This window comes from Salvia hispanica, chromosome 3 (genome assembly GCF_023119035.1).
Source record: "Salvia hispanica cultivar TCC Black 2014 chromosome 3, UniMelb_Shisp_WGS_1.0, whole genome shotgun sequence".
NCBI lineage: Eukaryota > Viridiplantae > Streptophyta > Magnoliopsida > Lamiales > Lamiaceae > Salvia > Salvia hispanica.
This window is the reverse complement of record NC_062967.1, coordinates 55758176-55779528: the sequence shown is the minus strand read 5'-3', so window position 1 is coordinate 55779528 and position 21353 is coordinate 55758176. Positions and strand designations below refer to the sequence as shown.

At 31.6% G+C, this 21353-nt stretch overlaps 1 protein-coding gene and 1 long non-coding RNA gene across 2 annotated transcripts; one reads left to right on the top strand and one right to left on the bottom strand.

Moving 5' to 3' along the window:
• The first annotated feature begins 1835 nt into the window (after positions 1 to 1835).
• LOC125211293 lies at positions 1836 to 4235 on the top strand. Its single transcript, XR_007174493.1, has 2 exons — positions 1836 to 2067; positions 3751 to 4235. It is a non-coding gene; the product is annotated as an uncharacterized LOC125211293 (long non-coding RNA).
• A 3677-nt stretch (positions 4236 to 7912) lies between these two features.
• LOC125211287 (beta-glucosidase 6) lies at positions 7913 to 13100 on the bottom strand. The gene is made up of 13 exons (XM_048111017.1): positions 12850 to 13100; positions 11252 to 11318; positions 11054 to 11112; positions 10715 to 10790; positions 10546 to 10617; positions 9905 to 9992; positions 9561 to 9816; positions 9174 to 9289; positions 8881 to 9104; positions 8768 to 8799; positions 8594 to 8696; positions 8259 to 8367; positions 7913 to 8184 (listed from the first exon to the last, which is right to left on the bottom strand). Exons 1-13 carry the CDS (start codon positions 12988 to 12990, stop codon positions 8016 to 8018), a joined length of 1512 nt encoding a protein of 503 aa, XP_047966974.1. The 5' UTR covers positions 12991 to 13100; the 3' UTR covers positions 7913 to 8015.
• Between the last annotated feature and the right edge of the window lie 8253 nt (positions 13101 to 21353).

The window sequence follows — 21353 nt, the reverse complement described above, 5'->3', positions numbered from 1 at the left end:
TTCCAAATTGTGACTGCTTAGTTAAATAACTTATGTGGGGTGTTTCTTTGTTGCAAATTTATGATTATAAGATGAGAATACGAAATGATGAGAAAATTATCATAGTTTAGTTGTTCCCACTTTTTCTAATCCCATTTTTTTAATCCATTACCAATTGATTTTAGAGTAAGATACGAATTTTATAGCAAAATTGATTAAGTATAAAATAAATAGTTAAATGAATATTAATAAATAGAAGAGAAAAGATAACATAAGAGAGAAATTGAGGAAATATGATGAATTATATTATCAAAAAGGAACCAAAATAGATTTTTAAAAATGAGTATTACTAATGAGATAAGTACTATTCTCTCCGTCCCAAGAAATAATTTTTCTTATCATTATAGTTAGTCCTAAAACTAGTCTATTATATCTAATTTTGAAAATCTTTTCACAACACATTACTAATATCTCAATTATATTCTATTTCTTTCTCAAATTTTGTCAATTTCTTATTAAAATTAATACTACTCTTATTTATAAATTTCATATTTTTAGAGAACAATGAGTATTACGTTATCCCGCGATAATATTGGCATGATTCATGAATTTGAGTGTAAATGAATGGAAGATTACAAAATGTGTGAAAAGGAAAGAACAAGAAGAGAAGATGAATTAGTACTCCTCTCATTTAATCAAATTAATCCACTAATCTTTTTTTTGGAAATGTTTCGCCTTAGAGTCAATTTTATTTGTTTGAATTATCATAAAAACCTTTTTACTAAAATATCTTATTTAATTTTAGTAAAATAACTATACAGAGTAATAAATAAATTATATATGCGTACAAAATTAATAATTTGATAAAATATAAGAACGTGTGTGATATTATTGCAAAACGTTCAAATCGATGTGATATTACGATGCTAATTGGTGTTTTCCATTCTAATTTCTTCCATCAACTTCTATTGTTCTTCTTCAACTTATTCTTTTCGTGTTTCTCTTTTCTTGTTTTAAAGTAATTCAAAATCCGTCCGTCTCCTTTTATAAATATTCGGTTGAGAGAGCAAACATGGACGATAGTGATATGCAACACAACTTTTAAGAGGAATAAATTCTTCTTAATTTTAAGCCAATCGTGTCTTTATCCCAACTTTATTAATTCGAAATTCGTCTTCGAATTTTTTATTACTCTCCGTTCCAGAAAGATTCACTTATTTCTATATTTATTCATCCCATAAAATTTAACTTTTAGTACTATTTTTGATAATACATCTATATTCCACCAATTTATTTAAACTAACAATTTTTATAAAATTAATAGAAAAAACTATGACTCATATTCTAAAGTTTTCAATTTATCTTTCATTGCATTTCTTAAAACAATGTTAGGTCAAAAGATGACAATTCAAGTTTATTATTTCCTTTCTGCGTCCCATTTTATATTTAAATATCAACATAAAGATACAAGTAAGTCACCTAAATTTATGTTGACATTTGAGATTTTTAATATGCACAGTTAATAAGTTAGCAGAGTTACAATTTAAGATAGTTAGTAACCTATTACTATTAGGACTCTATATGAACATATATAGATATAGACATGAAGTTGTTCATTATCATCCATTAATAGGGGTTTAGGGTTTAGGAATATATTTGGTTTTTGCATGAGTTAAAAGACAAGATTTGATTGCAATTGTTCATATATGGCCTAGAATCAGCGTGATTACATCTTGTTCTCTACTATTTTGGTATTTTGACCAATTTATATGAGATGTGTAGAAAATGAGCTTAAATAGGTGAAAAACGGGACGAGAAGATGTTCAGGATGAAATGAAGTACAAAAGAATCCCAGTAGTTCGCTGAGTTTACAATAAACGACTCGCTGAGCCCAGCCAGCGACTCACTGGGACGTACTCCAACTTATTTTGCCCTAAAGTATTAAAAGGCAACATGCACGTGTTTCAATACAACTTTCAGCCCTTGATTCATCATATTTTCATCAAAGAGCAAGGAGAGAGCTATTGTGAAGACCTTAATCATCAAGACGGAGAATTTCCATCGCCCAATTCATCTCTGGGATATTTAGTACCTTTTCATTACTTCTTTTTAATGAATTATTTTTGTGAATTCACTTTGAACACGAGTAGTTAAACCACCTTTTGTGGAGTTTTTAGTGAACAATAGTAATGTTTTTATTTATTGAATTGAACTTTTTTCTAACTCTTGTGATTGTTTTGATGATTTTGTAATTTTATTGTTATTTTGTCTAGCCAACTTTAGAACTTTGATTGTTAACTGCAACACCTAAATTAACTACACTCAAGAGAGGGGATACCTTAGTGAGGGCTTGGGTTTGAGGAGTTATAGGAGTTAGATTCGAAGCATTGAAATGAGCTTTTGATATTAGAGTTTAATCAACTGGATAAGTGCACTCGAGATATGGCTTATTCTATTGTAGCGATTTTTCTAACAATCTTAGAGACACGTAAAGGTAACTGTTTTGTAAAATTAATAATTACTAGGTCGTAGTTGTTGGATCATGAAACTACAATTTCCTCCATATTTTCTAAACCAAAAATCTTCTTTCTGTTGGTTTTATTTTAGTGAATTAGCAATTAGCATCTAGAAAACACTCAACCTTTTGATAGTCTAGATAGTGAAATATAATAATTGGAGATTATTATATTAGACCCCCATTCAATTTCTACGTGAAATTGCATTTGCGATTTAGATATGAATTATATTCATAGGAGTCTTTGTTTGTTTTCTTACACTTTTATGTTGAAGAGTTTTAACCGGATTGTTATTTATTTACCATATATCCGATTTTTAGCCTTATTTTCTAATTTACTTGCACTCTATTTTCTAACGATGACCAACATATCTATAACCAGTTTCTTTTACGTATCTCTAATTTTTTTCCTCTCATTATTCGTCTATATCTCTTGCAACTCTCCATTGCTTATGTTGTAACAATTTTCGGCCATGTCAACATTAAAAAAGTACCTAAAACTTAGCTCTAATATAAAATTTCTGGCTTTGTCACTGATTACAAGGACCTTAAATTCTAATATAGGTAATAAATAAATCTTCTTATCATTCCTATAATTCTCTTCTTGATCTTGGGAATTTCTTTTCCATACTGTATCACATGCCATGTATCAGCCTGTACTAGTCTCTCTCTCTCCTATCTCAATTCCTTTTCTCCCATATATCAACAGTCAGCTTGAGGTAGTTGTTTCGTCCACATCAACTCTTCATCTCATTCCTTCCTTCCGTTACAGTCTTTCTTATTAGAGACAACCTCTCATTTCAATTTCCTCTTCCACTCTCTTGACAATTTCATTCCAACAACAATTGCTTTGTAAAATAGACAAGAGATGGAGAAGGAAGGATAAGTTCAAACCATTGTAATTTCTAACGTTGATGGAAATTTTGAAATTTCAAAGGGAAGAAATAAGAATTTTGGTAAAAGAGTTTTAAGTCCAAAATTGAATACTCAGACTGCGAGTTAATTGGGTGCGGCCTAATCGGATTGTATTTTTATCGGGTCCCACCGAAGATAACACACTTTCTGTTTTAGTTTGTCTCAACCAAGATGACTCGTTACTAAAAATAAATACCAATTAATCTCTACTTTATTCACTCCTCCTTACTTTATTCTCTCCACCTAACACACAAAATAAAACTGTGATAAGGCTAATTTCATGCATTGGTTATGGGATTAAATTCAACGAATTTCTGGGTCTAACACAACTTTTAAGTCAGGTGTGTAGAAGAAATCGCCAGATCCAGGAAGGAAGGAAGAAAATCAACTGGCAAAGGAGTTTGGCGAGAAAGTGAGCAGAAAAGGAAAAAAAATGTCAGACGGAGGAGATTGCTAGATGGAGGGCAAAGAAGGGAATTCAAGAAGATTCTAGAAGATCACCTCAACGTCTATAAATAAAGAGCACGCAATACACATGGACATATCATCTCTCACATTTTGCTCTTAGCTCATCTTTTCACACACTTCTACACATACACTTGGGGGATATCGGAAATTCATGGTGTTGGAGTTCGTTTTTTGATTTGGTGTTGTGTACCACCTTCTCCACGTGAGGCGAAGAAACAATTTACCGCTTTCGTTTAAATTTCTGCTCTAAATTTCCCCGAGTCTTCACTGTGCAAAGCTCGACGTTTATTTTGTTGTTGGAACCTTGTTGAATTCTGAATCGTTTAGCTATGGAAGTTTATATACTGTTTTCGTTTTATATTTGCGTTGATTGTTGCTTTGTTTTGAATGCTTTTCGCACTTGATTTGTTTTGTTGAAGTTGGATTGTGTTGGAATTGTAGTTGATCGGTTGGATTTGGTTAGATCGGAATGATCGAAGATAAAATTTGCTATGGTTTGTTGTGGATGGCTTGGATCCGGAGCGGATGAAGCATCCGGTGTTAGATCTGTTGAATTCTGCATGGTTATGGGTTTTTAGTTACTGCTTCTAGTTTACTTCGTCTAGCTATTGTAGATCTGAGCATTTTCCGGTGATCTATGTTTTTCCGACGTTCGAATCGTCATGTTCTGTTTCAATCTAGGTTGTTGCTCTGTTTTATTCGTGTTTATACTTAAATCGGTTGAAGATATGAGGATGGATGTTAGTTAAATTCATAGTTAGTTATTTGCAGCTTTTCATTCGTACCTTTGCTGTTTTTGGAAATGGTCCCAACGGTCTGTCTTCGTCTGTCTAGTCATTTTAGGGAAATTATTCACTAGGTCTGGTAAATTTCGTCGCTGAAGTGTTGCTCTGTTTAAATCTCTGTTTTCATCATGCCTGTTTTTGTTATGTTTTCCTTTTCCTAGGTCTAGCTGTTAGAATAGATCAATTGCATTTTCCGAGTCTAGTAGTTAAGTTCTCAACCCAAGTTTGCGCGGCAGCAGCCAAACCAGTCCAAAATTCTTTTAATTCTCACTCGCGTCCTATCTGTCTCTGTGGGTTCGACCCTTGCTTCTCTATGCTAGTTACAGTGTAGTGGGTTGAGGTATTATTTTCTTTGACAGCGGGCTGAAGGTGAGTCCAACGACCGTGATCTTCTGGTTATTGAGTTCCTAGATCTTGCAGTCTAGTAGATTTCCTTGACCCGAGGATTATGAATTAATTGATATGTGTTGTGCTTCAGTCCCGACCTATCAAACTGCATAGAATATCGTGTCATGCACCCAAGTATGAGGTAATCTTAGGACGGGGGGATTAGTTAAATTATAGACTCAATTAAAATTTCTACCGTTTTTTAGTGTTGAAACAAAAAAAAAAGAGTAAAAGAAAAAGATACTCTTTTCGTCCTTAATAATTTGTCAGTATTTGGTCCAATACGAGTTTTAGAAAATGTACTTCCTCCGTCTCATGGTAGTGGAGGCGTTTCTTTTCGGCACATGATTTAAGCGAGTTAAGTAAATCAAAAATATAGTAGGAAATGAAAAAGGTAGAAATCCGAGATAGCTTTCATAATCAACTTCAATTGTTGAAAACTTTATGATACATTTTCATTTTATAGAGATCGAAAAACTAACTTGTTTTGACGAAGTAGGGTTATTGTCGAGAGTACATGAAACGAGAAAGAAGAAGAATGAAAACGCGTTTTGAATTTTCTATTAGACATTCTTTTCTTCTAAATTTGCTTTTAATCCAGACTTAAGTGCTATTGACCGTACATTTTCACTACGCCATCCAAAAAGGACTAAATTCGGATTTTTTTCAATGTGCGGGAGGAAATAATTCAAAAAATAATATTTTTGACCAAAATCGTGTTCAAGCCCATCAGGGTGACTACACTATGCTTTAAGCAGGCGGGTCTAGAATCTGATCCATTAACATGCAACTAAATCAGTGGGTTCCTTCCCAACCTTTCTTGGCCCAATGGCCCAAATAATTCTGTACTATTCCTATGTTCACTCAAATTTTCTTACTACTATTCATTCTGTCTTATGCTACAACTGCCACAAAACATCAGTTCTCCGTATTTCAAAGCTTTTTGTTATACTACTTTGCTCATGTTTGTTTCATTTACTTGATTCAATTGGAAAAATTATGCTTCCTCCATTCCATCTCAAGTGATTGATTTTTTTTTACCGTTATTTTACGAAGATGATAATAAATAGTTAAAGTGAAAAGAAAGTAAAGTAAGAGAGAAAAATATTAAAGAAAGTCGTATCTATATTATTCTCACTTTAACTATTTATTATCATTTTCCTCAGACTAAAGTCCAATTTTGGTCTCTTACATTTACCCTAAAAAAGTTTTGGTCTCATACATTAAGTTTGTGATCTTTTAGTTCCTAACATATTGTTTTGGTCCAAAATAACCATTTTCTGTTGAAATTAACAGTCAAAATGATTGATCAATTTAATTACTTAATTATAATCTAGGATTAAAGTCCAATTTTGGTCTCATACATTTTTCATAAAATTCTTTTGGGGTCCCATATACTCCCTCCGTCCCACTTAAAATGCAACATTTGAGAATTGGCACGGGATTTTATGTAGTGTTGTTTTGTGAGTTAATGAAGAGAGAGTAAAGTAAGAGAGATGAAAAAGTAGAGATAGAGTTGTTTCCATTTAAGGAAACGTTTCATTTTTAATGGGACAACCAAAAAAGGAAAACGTTGCATTTTTAATGGGACAGAGGGAGTATTAAGTTTGTGATCTTGTTTGGGACCAAAATGTACCAAAACAATATGTTAGGGACCAAGAGATCACAAACTTAATGTATGAGACCAAAAAGAATTTTAGGAGAAATGTAAGGGACCAAAACTGGACTTAGTCTTATCCTCAAACACGTGCCGAAAAACAATCAATCACTTGAGATGAGCAGAGGGGGAACACAAAAATGAGGGAGTACAAAAATGTAAAAAGTTGATTTTAAACCAGTTTCGAAAGCAAGCAGACAAAAAGTGTGGTCAAACATCATTAATGATTATTGAAGGGAAGAGAGTTCATTTAGTGATGTGCGTTTAGTATTATTTGCAAGTGGCTTTAGAATTCAATCACAATTATTATTGAGGAACTGAGGAACAAAGGTTTGGTGTTTCAAGATTCTTGATATCATGATATGCAAATGATGTTGTAGCAAAAACTGAACTTGGTATTTCTATGATCAAGCACTAAGTATGAGCATTCTATGTTCTTGATCATGTTTGGTCAAATAATATAAAAAAAAAACTATAAATATAATTTGATTTCAAAAGGATTTACTTTTTATAAGAAGAAAAAGGTAGTAAACACGATAACTTTCAGAGAAGTATTGGGTTAGTTGAGTATCGGAGATGCAGTTTCTCAACTTAATCGGAGTGTTAGAAATTTGTAAATTGTTTTATGTCTAATTTAATACTACAAACTAGAGATATTTGAAATTGTTCAATCCGAGGGGAAATGTATTAGGGTTTATACTTTAATTTTAGAGTTCTTTTACGGGTTAGTTAGAGATTTGAAAACTATTCTCTGTCTAATTTAATACTCCTTTCGTCCGTCATTTATAATCTCGTTTTGACTCAATATAGGTTTTAAGCGGAGCGGATCACATACTTCAAAACATCAATTCATTCCTACTCACACTCACAACAAGATAAAATAATCTTATAAACATGAGCAATTCTAATAAGTGATGATAGAATATTTTATTTTGTTGTGAGTGTGGAGTAGGAAATAGATTGGTATTTTGGAGTAGGTGATCCGCTCCGGGTTTCAAGAACTTTAATGAGTTTGTGAAGAAACAACAAAATGAGTTAGTGGAATCAGGCTCCACTTTTATTTGTTTGTTTTATAAAAGAATGTGAGTGTAATGAGTTAGTTGACGTGTGGATCCACTGACCTAAAACGGAAAAAAAAAAGAAGGAATTTTTACATCACGGACATCCCGAAATTGTAAACTGAGACTTTTAAACCGAGGACAGAGGTAATACAAACTATAAATATTTGAAATTCACTTAAAAATCACACAATACAATTATTAATAAATGTGTAATGTGGTAAACACATAGAACTAGTTTTAGATTTTCACTAAGTTTTGAGGAAATTGTTGAACCATGCAACAGAATCCTTGGGATATCTCTGATTGTTGTGTTTGTAATCAACATAGTAGAGCCCAAATCTTGAAGTGTATCCTGCTCCCCATTCCCAATTATCCAGCATCGACCAAACAAAGTAGCCTTTCACATTGCATCCATCTCTGCTCAACAAGAAACACTTACATTTCTAAATATGCTAAGCTAAAAACAAGTGAGAGAGTTCAAAGATGCTTACTTTATAGCCTCATTTAGGCTTGTCAAGTAGCCTTGGTGATACTTGATCCTCTTCACATCCTTCAGAGCTTCCTTGACAGACGTAAACGGGTTGTTTCCATCGTCCATTCCTGCAATTAGAACATGTGAAAATGAGAGAACAACTATGTCGGGTACAAACTCATGCCACATTGGACAAATGAGGGAAGTTGGAAGCAATATATAAGTGTTGTCCAGCCCCAATTAGTTTGAGGCCTTTCGGGAGTGACCTAAAAAAATCTATGCGGGCTTGACCCAAAGCGGACAATATCAAACTAATGTGCAGTCGACAAGGAATTAAAAGAGTTTTGCACCCACCATTTTCTGTGATGATCACTGTGGGGTTCCCATACTCCTTCCTGATGTGATTCATCAAGCTTCTTATCCCGTCGGGAACAATGTACAGCCACACAGAATTCGCCTGCAAATCATCATTCATAAGTGTTCGTATTTTTCTTTCCATTCCATTGTTTGGTGATTCTGCATACTTACCCTTTCATACATAGGCTTTCCCAACGCAATGGCTGCAAAATAGACCAAGAGGTGAAAATGAAAATGAGGCTCAATGATGATGATGATGATGATGGATTATGAAAGCAACATACGGAATGTGATGGCACCGGAGTCTGCAAGGGAGTCATTGAGCAAGACACCAATGATGTTAGTGGTGTTTTTCTTTGCATACCATGTTGTGTAATGGTTTATGCCTATGAAGTCGTACGCGCCCCTCAGCATCGTGGACTGCTCCTTGCTGAATCTTGGCAGCCTCTCGCGGACTCTGCTTCTCATCGAACTTGGATAGTCCCCTTTGATCAGAGGCTCCAAGAACCTACATTATTTCATCATTAAACAAAACTAGTAATCCTACAAGGAAAAAAAAACAGTTGATTATCCTAACCATCCCAGGCTGAAGTCTATTGCGTTTCGTGTGGCTTGGATGTCATCTTGAGAGCTAGAAGCTGGCTCAAACCAGAACGTGTCCAATGATATCCCGATTCTTCCTTTTTGTTTTGGCTGCAAATAATCACACATATACAACATGATTTTGTTGAGAGAAACAACCCTTTAGCTCTAATGCACTAGTTTAGTTACATGCAAGGACGGAGCCAGGAATTCTATATGGGTGGGGCAAAAATATATATAAAAATTATTTAAGGATTTAAGAAGGGCATATGTAAGGATATTTCAAAAAAATTAGAAATTAATAATCAAAATAGCATATATGATTTCTTTTTTTTTTTTTTATGTGGGCTTGTAGAGCTACATTAGATCCATCCCTGGATACCTGATATTTTTTCTTGTAGGCATCGACTGCAGACGCATGCGCGAGGAGGAGGTTATGTCCGACAATGTAGGGCTCGGTTGCAGAGTTCCCAACCCTACAGAATGCGTGGAGAAGGATGGAGCACTGCCCGGGCGCCAACAACCCCACGTCGTAGCCTTGAACCGCGAAGGTGTGAGGCTCATTCAAGGTGATCCAATTCTTCACCTTGTCTCCATATTCCTTGAAGCATGTTTCAGCATATGCAGTGTAATCCTTTCTATGATGCCAAAAACAAAACATAAAAAGTCACACTTCACAATCACAAGTTGTGTGCATATGGGAAAAAGAGATGTCAGTTTGATTACATTATTTGAGGGTTGAGGAAACCTTTGTATTTGTCTTGAAGCTGCTGAGGGAGATCCCAATGGAAGAGTGTCACATATGGTTGGATTCCTAAATGTTTATTACATAAAAAAAAAAGTATAACTCACCTAAATATGATGTTGTATCACTCAATAGGTGTTAGTTACTCCCCAATGTTCCATATTTGACTGGTGCGGGTTTTAAAAAAATATTTGATTTTGTTAGTAAAAGTGGCTAGAAAAAATTAGTGTAATGTGAGTACTAGTTTTATATACTCTCTCCGTTCCATAAAAAATATGGAAATTTGGGACGGCATGAGAATTAATGCATAATCGATAAAGTAAGAGAGAGATAGAAAGAAAAAGTAATTATAGTATTGTTAGTGGAGAATGAGATCCACCTTATTAGAGAGAATGAAGTTACCAAAAATAGGAGATATTTTTAGGAGACATCCCAAAATGGAAAACGTCCTTATTTTTATGGGACATGGGGAGTGTTAGTTTTATAATAAAATGTGAAGAGAATGAGTTAGTGAAATGTGGTACTATAAAAAATAGTAAAACTGAAATGAGATATTTATTGGAGACCGTCCAAATTAATAAGGAAATATGAGACGTTTAATAAGAATCGGAGGGAGTATTACCTTGTGCTAATAAGGCATCGATGAAATTGTGGTAATGATCTATTCCAGCTTGGTTGATTTCTCCTGACCCATCTGATCACAAATGAATACAGATTAATTAACACAATCTATACATTTCTTTTTCTTGATTCATTTTTTTTTTTTTTTTGTTAGTGAAAAGCTTATTTACTTGGATAGATTCTGGACCATGCAATGGAAAATCTGTAGGCATCCATTCCTAGATCCTTCATTCTATGTATATCTTCCTGTAATGTATAAAAAAATTATATACATGGACATATTTATTTAAATATTGTGATCAATATTAGTTATATATTCTAAACACAGTGAAAACTATACGTACTACTGTGCATGCAACCATTGTTGTTTACATATAATTCGAGTGAACATATGTAGAAATGAGGAAATGTTATGTCAATTTTTCAGGAAAGAGAAAATAGAAATGATAATTTCAAATTTATGGATGCATATAAGAGGAAAAATCTTAGTTTGATAAGATAAAACTTACATCATAGCGATGGTATTGATCATCTGCTACGTCAGCATTGCTAAAATCTATAACTTTGCCTGAGATAAACAAACGCAATTCATAATTAAAAAAAAAATGTAACAGCTATTCCAAAAATATATTACTTCATGATATGGTAATATGAGAGATACTAGCATAATTTCAAGATTGTTTATTTTAATTGAATGATTTTTTTACCGAATTCATGGGAAAACTTGTCCCAGATTGTCTGACCCCTTCCATCCTCCTTAACAGCTCCTTCGTACTGAAACTGAAAATAATAATAATAATAATAATAATAATAATAATAATAATAATAATAATAATAATAATAATAATAATAAATGAATAAATAAATAAATGGTGCCCTCTTTTTATAAAAAAGGTGTCCTATTAATAACCTAAATGTTATATTTTCAGATCATAATTTATCAGTACCTTGGCATACCTCAAAGATCCAAATCAAGGTTTTCAATTTGTACGTGGTTTCAAAGTTTGTTATCATACTAACACATACTAATTTGGATAAAATATAAAATAAAGCAAAAAATATTAATCAACTCTTATCGTGAAAGAAACTTTTACTTGTGACAAATGAACTTGTAAGTAATGTAGTAAAAGCCAAGGGACGTAGCTAGAAAGATTTAATTTGATTGGAATATTTAAACATACAATAAGTGTGATCTATTTTTCTATTGAAATTTGCATCATTCATAGTTTATTCCTAACTCGATCTTTATTACTGTCCCTAAAAATTTGTCCCATTTCATTTTTACTATTTTTAGTAATGGACCTCATATTCCACTAATTCAATGCTACTCACATTTTATTATAAAACTAATATATAAAAGTAGGACCTACAATCCACTAACTTTTTCAACCCACTTTCCATTACATTTCTTAAAACTCGTGTCCGGTCAAACCGGACAAATTTTCGTGGACGGAGGTAGTAATTATCAAACACTTAATATGAGTAGAAATATTGAGCACCAAATTAGCCTAATAAAAACTATTCTCTCCGTCCCACAAATGATGTCACACTTTCCTTTTTAGTTTGTCCATAAAAGATGTCACATTTCTTCTTTTGGAAAAAGTTTCTTCTCACAACAATTATAAAATTATATTTTCTCTCACCACTTAACACATAAAATAACATCTCCTAAAATTCCGTATCATTTTCCAAGTGTGATATCTTTTTTGGGACGGATGGAGTATTGCCAAGAAAAAAGGCATAATAACAAAAGTAAGTAAAGGATATATTGAGTCGTGCATGAAATATGAAAATTGATCAATTCTGATTTAAAAAAAAAAATAAATACACAAACTCATTCTCCAATGAAAAGAATGTGTGATGCAGATGAATCGTCCTTTTCTAGATTGGTGGATAGGTTTACATTTTACAAAATCCAAGAATTATCTTTTAAATCAAAACAAACCAAGTTCACGAGATCACAAATACAACTATTAATAATAATAATAATAATAATAATAATAATAATACCTCTATTAATCAATATGTGTCCCACTTTAATTTAACACAGATTTTAAAAAATATAGTACAAAGTGAGTTGAAAAAATTAATGGATTATGAATAAAAGTAAAATAGATTAATATGAGACGAACAAAAATAGAAAATTGACCCATAATGAAAAATGACCAAAAATGATAAAAATGAAATGGACTATTAATATAAGACGGACTAAAATAGAAAATTGAAAAATATAGTGAGAGATGGACGGAATATTATGGATGATGATATAATAAAAATAAAATGATTTTGAGAGGGAGAGAGAGACCTGAAAAGCAGATGATGCAGTCCCAAAAACAAAGCCCTTTGGGAAGCTTGCTCTACTAATATTCTGGCCAAAGCATGCCGGAATTCCGACAGCCGCCAAAGCTATCACAAAAATCAAACAATTCATCCCCAATTTCTTCATCCTCACATAAAAAAGAGAGTTTGTTCTTGCTCCTACAATGTGGCTGAGGCGTGTTTAAATACTACTAAATGGATAAATAGGAAAAGTGGGATTATGAAAAAAGTCTTAGATTTTTGTGTGAGAAAGAAGGTTGGTGTTGCCTCAGATTCTCTTTACCCATTATTTGTAATGGGAATCGCCACTATATTGATTTTTTACCTTTTTTATAAACATCATTTTGTATTGAATTAAAATTATACTAACACAATAATGCAATAATATTTACAAGAATATATAGACGACCATATTGCAATAATGTTTACAAGAAAAGACCATATTTGCAACGACAATAATATTTACAAGAATCGACCATATTTCACAAGTAAATATTAATATTATTATTTCACATGTAAAGATTATTTTTATTATTGGTTAGGTTTCCAAAATATGCAACTATGTATGAAAAAAAAAAAAAAAAAAAACAGATCGGCAATTAAATGGAATAATTTTGTGTCAAAGGTTTCACACCTTTGTAGAGAAAATTCCAGAACCAAATAATTATCTGCCACTACAGTAATGGGGTCTATCCTTTTTAAGTTTCACACACATTAGTATCACAACTTTTATATTTAAAAATTTAATATGAGTATAATATCAAATTTTACATATTACTTTTCTTCAATTGAAAATAGTTAAATTACTTAATGTTGAATAAAGAACCACGTTTTGTAATCCCGAAAAAGGGAAAACGTGAAGGCTGTATTTTTCGAATTTTTTGGCAAGCTAATTTTTGGCTAAACGTACCTGTAAGTAATATATGAACGTCAAAATCAAATACCATTAATTACAACAATATTAAAATTAAAATAGAATATAATGAACAATGTCGCTATCCCAATCAATTTATTTCGATCTGCATTTAATTATTTGTAGAATGTGAACATTCTAGTTCCACCTGCGGCGCCACCCAGGATTTTGTCACTTATTTTGCTCTGCCTTTCCCTAAGCAATAATAGTATAATACCAATGATTTGTTCTTCTAGATTATAGTATTATACTGTCAATTACCAAAATATATTGATTTGTGATAGAGAAAAATAGAAAGAGAAATTAAAGAGAAATTGATCCGGCATACACATAATGAAGTCCTTATTGTCATTGTCAATCATATATAGTACTAGTAATTAATACAATTTGAAGAATAGAGGTAATTAATTACCTGGCCAAAATTTATTCGGCTAGTATTTTCTTTTTGCTTTTCAAATTGTTAAATATGAACACTTGTACAACTTTCTAACTTGCTAAATTACATTACAGGCAAATGTTAATCATACAAATTGGGGCAAATGGATCAATACATTTTCACTTGATTAGACAAAACTATTTTTCATATCTTATTACTTATAAAATGTGGAAATACTCAAATCGGTTTTTCATACGATCCAAAGAGAGAGAAGAGAGAAAATTATCAATTGAATGTTGATTCCAAAAAATCCGAAAGTTAACACAATGTGAAGCTCAAAGCTATTTTATTTATACAAAGGGGGGGAAAATTAGCTAACTAATCACACAATTATTTTATGACTAATTAACAACTAATTAACTTGGTCATCTCATCAATGAGCTTACTTGGCATCCACTCAGCTGCTGACTGGATCATGACTCATCACAAGAGTCACTTTATAATTCATGCTCCCAACAGTACAGCTTCCAGCTCTTACAAACCTTCACCATTTTTAACATACCCCTTCAAGATGGATTGTATAAACTTTCAAAATTCATCTTGCCAAGAATAGAGTGAAATGTCATTGTCCCCAAAGGCTTAGCGAAGATACATGCCGGATGAAGATTGTTTCTAATATGTAATGGCTTTATTACACCTAAAAACTTCTCCCTCACAGTGTGGCAATCGATTTCAATATGCTTTGTTCTCTCGTGAAAGATAGGATTTGAGCATATGTATATAGCTGATTGATTGTCACAATACATAGGGACAACCATCTCCACTTTAACTCCAAAGTCATTGAGGAGAGCTACTGCCCATACTACCTCACATGTAGCTTCACATGTAGCTGTGTCATGGCCCTATACTCAGCCACGGCTGAAGATTTGGATATAGTATTTTTCTTGGTATACAGTAATGTACATATTTGAATGAATAATGTACTTCCTCCGTCCCATAAAAATATGTACACTTTCCATTTTCGTCTGTCCCACAAAAATATGTGCATTCCATTTTTGGAAAGTTATAATAATTTAATAATGTAAGTTTCACTATCCACTAACACTACTTTAACTATCATTCTCCTCCTCTCTTTTACTTTACCATACCATTCTACTCATCCCTCTTACTTTACCAATTTTATCTTAATTCTCATGTCATACCATTGCTCATATTTTTATGGGACGGAGGGAGTACTAAAATATGATGTAGAGAACTACCTACATGATGTAGCACGAGGCTATGCCTAAAATCAGCAGCTATTCATGTACTAACCAAAACATTAGAATCCACAGAACTTAAAAATTGTACAGATCAGAACGAAATTACAGAGCAATAGAAAATTACAAAAGCTTGAATTTAGAGCACAAATAGCACTCTCAATTAGTGACAAACCCTCTTGAACATAAACTATAATACAAATCAAAATTGATATAAAATAATGTACGTGAAATACCAGTTCTAGAAGTTTAGAATAAGCTGAAATTTAAGGATTTTTTTTTGGTTTTTGGCTTTAGCTTTAATGCCGCCGTCGGAGCTCTAGAGAATCGACCGATTCGACGTCGTCTAAATCGATTCTCCGTCATCTACACCGTGAGAAATGCGTCGAGATGGGGAATGATTCGCCGTCCACTACGACTTGAGAAATGAGCCTAGAGGAGGAGAGAAGGTGGAGTGAAGCAGCGGTTAAGGTTCCTGAGGAGTAACGATTAATGAGGGAGGAGAGAAGGTGGAAAGAATGGAGAGAGAGAGTGGGAGGGAGTTGTACCATCTCAAACTCAAGCAATTTTATTCAACAGATGATATGAATACATAGGGGAATCACATTCTATTATCAAATCAATATATAAAAGTGGGGTCCACTTTCCACTAACTCATTTCCCCATTTTTCTTCATAATGTCAAACGATTTCTTAAAATCAGTGCCGAATCAAGATGAGACTATAAATGACAGATGGAGGGGGTATAACAATACTACTTCTAACGTCCACCAAATGTTGTCAACTTTTGTCATTTTAGTGCATCCACAAAATAGTGTCCACTTTTCCCAATTAGGGCCGAAGCTTGAATAAATAATAAAGTAAAAGCAAGAATAATGTAAATCAATTGAATATTTTTATATGCAAGAATTGTCACTAACTTAAACAATTTATTTCACCTATGATGTACATCATAAGATCATGATTTCTCAATGTATTCATGTCATTTGTAGGGCTCCTGTACTTGAGGCATCAACTAAATGCTAAAGAAAAGAAAATTCTTGAATTAAGAATGTCCATGGAAAAAATGGAGAAAGAAAAAGAAGGCCTGCTGTTTAAAAAAACAAATTGGAACATATCCTAAAGACAAAGGAAATGACAATGGAATCTTATTGTTTTGATTGTATTGCAAAAGAAGAAGAAATTTTGAATTGAAGTCTAAATTAAAGGAGAGCCAAAAGTTCGATCAATTACTCTCCAGAATATCAGAGGAAAACAAGTTATAAGCTTATTCACCAAATGTTGTCAACTTTTGTCATTTTAGTCCATCCACAAAATAGTGTCCACTTTTCCGGCTTGGATAAATAGTAAAGTAAAAGCAAGAATAATGTAAATCAATTGAATATCTTTATAGGTAGAAACCAATTTCTTTTCATAAAAACCCCACTTGTTTCATTTATTATCATCTTATGTTGTAATTATTTAATTTCTTAGATGTAGAAGCAATAATGAATTAATTCTACTGCTACTAATAATCAAGTTAGCATTGTTCATTAAACTAGTACTAGTATTTAATTAACTGTAAATTTGCGGCCCATGACATACATAATGTATTAATAAAAATATGGCCCAAATATATTATAGGCCCAAATCCATTTCAATTCTCTTTTCTTCTATCTAGGGTTCATCAATCAATCCTCACAAACCCAAATCCATTTCAATTCCCTTTCCTTCTATCTAGGGTTCATCGATCAATCCTCACAAAGGAAATGACAATGGAATCTTATTGTGTTGATTGTATTGCAAAATGAGTGAATTACAAAAATGTTCCTTGGACTATGGGGTTATCTCATTAATGGTTCGGCGGACTTTAAAAATATCACCAACAGTCCCTGGACTAAGGATTAATATCAAAAACGGTCATTTTGCATTGTTTTGAGACGAAAATGCCCTTTTGAGGGGTTTTGGGCGGGGGGGTTGTTGGGCAATTTGGTCCTTTTACACTTTTACCATTTTAAGTCTGATATTATTTCAGTTATATATTAAATCTGATATTATTTCAAAATTATCATTCTTCTTCCCTTTTATCATCCTTCACTTTGTTTCTTTATTTCAATATTAGATTTAATTTATAAAATTAAATTTTAATTTTTAATTTTTAAATATCAATAAATTTTTTTAATTAAAACTATTAATTCATGGACACTATAAATATTGATTAAAACTATTAATTTTTTTTATTTAATATAATATTTAGCTGAATAAAAGAAGTACAAAAAAATAATATTAATCATGATGGAAAAATAAGAGCTATTCTATTTAGCCTCCGTTCGGTTGTTATAATTGCTTGTGATAGAATAATATGAAGTTGACTAAAAATTTTATATAGGAGTATTTTTGTTGAAATTTTCTAGTAATTTTGATTTCTTTCAAATTAATATAAGAAAATTATATTAGTCTTACATTAGATGCATATGTATTTCAGAATGAATCGTGTTATATGATCTATTTATGATTAAAGATATTAAATATTGATTAAAACTAAGGCGTTGTCATATCTTATTGATTAAATATTAGACACTATCAAATATTGATTATGCTATTAATTTTTGTTATTTAATAATTTTTATAATTAAAAAAATTTATTGATATTTAAAATTATAATTGCTTGTGATAGAATAATATGAAGTTGACTAAAAATTTTATATAGGAGTATTTTTGTTGAAATTTTCTAGTAATTTTGATTTCTTTCAAATTAATATAAGAAAATTATATTAGTCTTACATTAGATGCATATGTATTTCAGAATGAATCGTGTTATATGATCTATTTATGATTAAAGATATTAAATATTGATTAAAACTAAGGCGTTGTCATATCTTATTGATTAAATATTAGACACTATCAAATATTGATTATGCTATTAATTTTTGTTATTTAATAATTTTTATAATTAAAAAAATTTATTGATATTTAAAAACTGAAAATTAAAATTTAATATTGTAAAATTAAATCTAATACTTGAAATAAAGAAACAAAGTGAAGGATGACAAAAGGGAAGAAGAATGCTAATTTTGAAATAATATCAAATTTAGTACGTAACTGAAATAATATCAGATTTAAAATGTTAAAAGTGTAAAAAGACCAAATTGCCCAAACCCCCTAAAATCCCTCAAAAGGGCATTTTCGTCTCGAAACAGTGCAAAATGACCGTTTTTTATATTAACCCTTAGTCCAGAGACTGCTGGTGATATTTTTAAAGTCCAGAGACCATTTATGAGATAACCCCATAGTCTAGGGACCATTTTTGTAGTTCATTCTTGCAAAAGAAGAAGAAATTTTGAAATTGAAGTATAAATTAAAGGAGAGTCATAAGTTCCATCAACTACTCTCCAGAATATCATATGAAAACGAGGTATAAGCTCATCCACCAAATGTTGTCAATTTTTGTTATTTTAGTCCATTCACAAAATAGTGTCCACTTTTCCTGGTTAGGGTAGGAGCTTGGATAAATAGTAACGTAAAACAAGAATAATGTAAATCAATTAAGTATCTTTAAATGTAGAAATCAATTTTTTTGTTAAAAACCCCACTTATTTCATTTATTATCATCTTATGTTCTAATTATTTAATTTCTTAGATGTAGAAGCAATAATGAATTAATTCTACTGCTACTAACAATCTTCAAAAAATTAGTTGGACATGAAAAATCTAAGTTAGCATTGTTCATTAAACTAGTACTAGTATTTAATTAACTGTTAATTTGCAGCCCAGGACATACACAATGTATTAACAAAAATATGGCCCAAATATATTATAGTTACTTAGATCTCAAGCCCAACATATTATATAAAATAAAAAAATATAAACATCGAAATATAATGCGAACACCTGATCCCACTTTCCAATCTTTAACCATCGCTCCTCTATACATGAAAAGTCGGACCATGTTTTCTTAAATTTATTTGTTAATATTCTATGTGTAGTATATGAGCAACTTTAAAATATGAGGATTATATCCTTCCCCCAAAAATTCTAACGCCCTCGGTATATATATCTATATATATAGATAGTATTTGAATATATTAAATTAGAGTTCTATTATCTACAAATCCTCTATTAATGACTAAACTAGAGACCAAAATTGAGCCCTTAGATCTAGTTTTTAATGGATGAGATTAGACCATACTTTATTAATTTCGCTCCTTCATTAGATAAACAATTTACTTCAATCCAAGGGTATTTTGGTCAAAATACATTTAGGGTAAAAATTTCGCAGCAACCTTCATTCAATTCATGCGGTTTTCTTCATTTTTGATTCTCTCTCTATCTTCTTCTCCAAAATCGACGAATTTCTTCTACAAATCGACGGATCTTCTTCTACAAATCGACGTTGATTTTTTTCTCTACATCAACGCTCATCTTCTACTCCAAATAAACGATTCAAAGCTGTTTCTCCTGCTAAAATCGACGACTCCACAACTTACTCTTCTGAAAATCGATGACATATTCGTCCACCGGACTACAATCGACGACATTTCCAGCATATTAGAGTATATTCTAGTCGATTAACCACATATTCGAAATGGTTGACACAAGGAAGTCGTCGACCGATAGTGGACGCCAGTTGCGTTCGAGCAGAACTTCTGGTGAAGGTAATACACCTATTAAGTTTTCCAATTTTTATTCTTAATTTACTTCATCTAATTCTTAAATTTGTTTATGATTTTAGTCAAAACAGAACTCAAATATCATCGTAAGAAGACAGATAAATCGAAGGAAAAACAATCAACTACCAACAACGATGCAGCTACTGGAAGAAAAATTGTTGAGGAACCGTCCCATAAAAGTTGAGTCGTATTCCTTTTTAGTCCGTCTCAATAAAGTTGGGTCATTTCCTTTTTTAACAAAAGACAAAACATCTAATCACTCTTACTTTATTCCATCATTTACTTTACTCTCTCTTATCTTTCCTACTTTTTTCATCTCTCCTATTTATTTAATATAAATTCTTAATCTCTGTGCCCAAAAGTTTTGTCTCAACTTTTATGGGACGGAGGGAGTATTTGTTATGAAGTAGTAATTTGATAAAATGAAGTTAAAGCCCTAATATATTATCCTATGAAGTAGTAAATTCGTAAAATGAGGTAATAAAATATTGTAATGAAGTAATAGACATTAAATATGAACTATCTATTTACTGTGTTGCATGGGTTTAGGGTTTTAGGATTTAACTCAGCTGCTGACTTGTTTGCACATTAAAATGAACTACATATTCTTTTTAATGAAGTAGTAAATTGATAAGATGAAGTAATAAATTATGATAATGAAGTAATACAAATGATCTGTATAAAATACAGTAAGGTTTATTACCAAAATGAAGTAATAAAACATATAATGAGGTAATAGTCTATAAATATGAACTATATGTTTATTGTTTTGTATGAGTTTAGGATTTTAAAATTAAAATTAACTGCTGCATTGTTTGCATATTCAAATGAACTACATATTTTATGTGATGAGGTAATGCAACTGATCTGTTTTCCTATTACCTATAATCTAGTTGTTGTGGAGTATTGAATTTATATAAAGAAGTAATAAGTTATGATAATGAAGTAATATTAACGATATGTTTATACAGTAGGTTTTATTACTAAAATGAAGTAATAAAACATTATAATAAAGTAAATGACTCTAAAAATGAAGTAATAAAACATTATAATGAAGCAACATCTTTAACTAATGTGTTGTTTGCACATTAAAATAAACTACATATTCTTTTTGATGAAGTAGTAAATTATATAATGAAGTTAGTTGTGTCTTTAATGAAGTAAAAGTGAAAATCACATTAAATGAAGTAACATTGAAAGTATCTTTTTCTCTACTAAGTGTGCGCACAGAAGGAAATAACAGGTTCCCTCGGTCCAGCAAATCCACTAGATCACGCGGTCTAGAAACTCGTTG